We start from the raw sequence: 2,724 nt of genomic DNA, 5'->3' as shown, positions 1-2,724 counted from the left end.
TTGGGGGGCGGGGGGGGTCACACACAGCCAGAGCATCACCCCGGGGAGGGGGGGGCGGTCCCGCAGCTCCCCAGGGACCCCTGCTCACCTCTGCTGCTCCTCTTCCAGCCGGATCAGGGCGTTCTCCAACTCATTGCTGCTCTCCTCCTCTGGCTGCGAGCTGCCCGTATCCAGTTGGATCTGTAAGGTCATCAGCCTGCTCGTCATCACCCCAGTTTGGGGGGATTCGGGGCAGGGGACCCCCCCAAAAAAACTATCCCTCACTGTCAGCCTCTCCTGCTCCAGCTCCGTCGCCTTCTCCAGCAGCTGCTGCTCCACTTCGCCGCATTTCTTCTTATACTGCAACACCTGGGCGGAGGGGACAGGGTGGGTGACACTGAGGGGGGTCTCCCCAAAAACGTCCCCATGTCCCCCAGGAAGGATTTACCTTAGCTTGGAGCTTCTGCACCAGCTGGGCTTGCCGCTGCTGGCCCTCCTGGTATGCCTGCAGCTTGCGCTTGTAGGCGGCTTGTTCCTCCTCCAACAGCCGCCGCAGCTCGATGTTGTGCTGCGCCAAGCTCCGGCTCTCCGCCGCTTCCCGCTCGCCCGTCTCCAGGCGTAGGGTTTGCTCCAGCTGGGATGGGAGGGGAGGGGGATGTGGGAGATCCCGGGACATCCCCCAAATGCACCCATCGGGATGCTAACCGGCCCCCCCGCCCCAGCACCTACCGATTTCACTCGCAACACCCCATCCCGGACAAAGCCATCGCTTTGGGGTGGTCCTACGGCAAATCCTCATACGCCCAAAGCTAAGACCCCCCCCAAATTCTACCCCCTGCTTTGCACATACAGGGAGGAAATGAATAGGAAAATTTAGCGGTGCTTTTAAAGATATCCCAACTTTGAATCTGGGGGTTCAGCAAAGCCCCGACCTGGCTTGCATGGGATTAGCTGATGAGTAAAGGATCCTCGGGCACAGCGGTGGCGATTCCCCTTGGGGCACTTTCCCGATATTTGTTTTTCTTTTTTGTAAATAGCCAGCCACAAATAGTGAGGCTGCCCCCCAAAATCCCGGCAGCTCCTCAATTCGGGTCCCCCCAGGAGCCACATTCAGCATCTGGCCGCTGCCCAAAGCCCTTTTTAATTCCCTCGTTGCCACGGCAAAGGGATGCAAAGGCGAGGGATGCTGATGGGGGGGGGGGGGTCCTGCTTCCTGAAAAGCAGTGGAATAAAATAGGGATGGGGCCAGGGGGGATGCTTTGTGCATCCTGCAGGACAAGCCCTGGCAAGCCGGGATGGGTCCGGACAAGCCGGGTGTGCTGCAGCAAAATTCCCATCACCGGGATGTTGCAAGATGCTGCAGCATCTCCCGCTCCGAGCAGAGGGGAATGCAAAGGTTACAGCTTGCATCGCCTTGATTTTGGGGTTAAAATGGGTGGGGTTGGGTTAACCCACTTGGCGACTTACCCGCTCGCTGATGGCGTTGTACTTGATGGCCAACTCATCGCGCTCGGCCCGGCTCTGAGCCAACAAGTCCTCGACACGCGACAGCTCCTGCTGCAGGATGCGGTTCTCCTCCTGGAGGGACAGCAGCGAGGACATGGCCCCCGCAACGGCTGCTGCGGGACGGGGACGGGGCTCAGGGTGGTTCCAGAAAGCAGTGGGATAGGGATCTGGCCCCAGGATGGGGATCCGGCCCCGGGATGGAGCCAAGATGCCCTTTGCTAGCAAGAGCTGCTTTGTTCCTTTGGCGGGGAAGGGGGCTGGGCTGAGCCGTCCCCACGCGCTCGGCCGAGGCCACGAAAAGCATTTTTCCCCCCCCAGCTGCAAATACTGCACCCCCTGCAACTCAGACGCATTGAGCGATGCAGTTTGCAACGACAAAACTGCTGCAGATTTGAAGTTGCAGTCACACGACCGCTGGAAATTCACAGTTGCGATCACAAAAACACCACAAAGTTGTAGTTGCAATTACAAGAGTGCCACAGATTTGCATTTGCGATCACAAAACCGCTGCAGATTTGCATTTGCAATTGCAAGAACATAGATTTGCAGTTGCGATCGCAAGACCGCTGAAAATTTGCAGTCGCAATTGCAAGACCGCTGAAAATTTGCAGTCGCAATTGCAAGAACATAGATTTGCAGCTGCAATCACAAGAGCGCTGCAGATTTATAGTTGCAATTGCAAAACCACTGCAAATTTGCAGGTGAATTGCAAGACCGCTACAGAATTTTTTGCAAGTGCAAAACTGCTACAGATTTATAGTTGCTATCACAAAGCCTCTGCAGATTTATAGTTGCTATCACAAAGCCTCTGCAGATGTGTGTTTGTGACCACAAGACTGCTGCAGATTTACAGTTGCAATCACAAAACAGCTGCAGATTTACTGTTGCAGCTGCAAGACTGCTGCAAATTTGCGTTTGCAATCGCAAATCCACTACAGATTCGTGTTTGCGATTGCGAAACTGCCACAAATCTGCAGTTATGATCACAAAACCGCTGCAAATTGGTGTTCGTGATCGCAAAACCACTGCAGATTTGCAGTTGCAATCGCAACACCGCTGCAAATTCCTGTTTGTGATCACAAGAGCGCTGCAGATTTGTTTGCGATTGCAAAACCAGTGCAGATTTGCAAGTTGCAATCGCAAAACCAGTGCAGATTTGCAAGTTGCAATCACAAAAGTGCCATTCGCAATCACAAACCCGCCGCCCCCCCCCCCCGCGCCTAGCCCCTACCCCCCCTC

At 55.5% G+C, this 2,724-nt stretch overlaps 1 protein-coding gene across 1 annotated transcript in view; it reads right to left on the bottom strand.

Moving 5' to 3' along the window:
- The window catches only part of CROCC (ciliary rootlet coiled-coil, rootletin), an 18,618-nt gene that overhangs the window by 15,737 nt on the left and 157 nt on the right, over positions 1 to 2,724 (bottom strand). The window contains 4 exon segments of the mRNA XM_010577499.1: positions 89 to 180; positions 295 to 348; positions 428 to 613; positions 1,447 to 1,598. Of these exon segments, the coding sequence (XP_010575801.1) occupies positions 89 to 180; positions 295 to 348; positions 428 to 613; positions 1,447 to 1,581 (467 nt within the window). The 5' untranslated portion in view covers positions 1,582 to 1,598.

The sequence above is a fragment of the Haliaeetus leucocephalus genome, unplaced genomic scaffold (assembly GCF_000737465.1).
Source record: "Haliaeetus leucocephalus isolate CR32 unplaced genomic scaffold, Haliaeetus_leucocephalus-4.0 Scaffold556, whole genome shotgun sequence".
NCBI lineage: Eukaryota > Metazoa > Chordata > Aves > Accipitriformes > Accipitridae > Haliaeetus > Haliaeetus leucocephalus.
The sequence above is the reverse complement of the archived record's forward strand: the minus strand, read 5'-3'. Positions and strand labels throughout refer to the sequence as shown.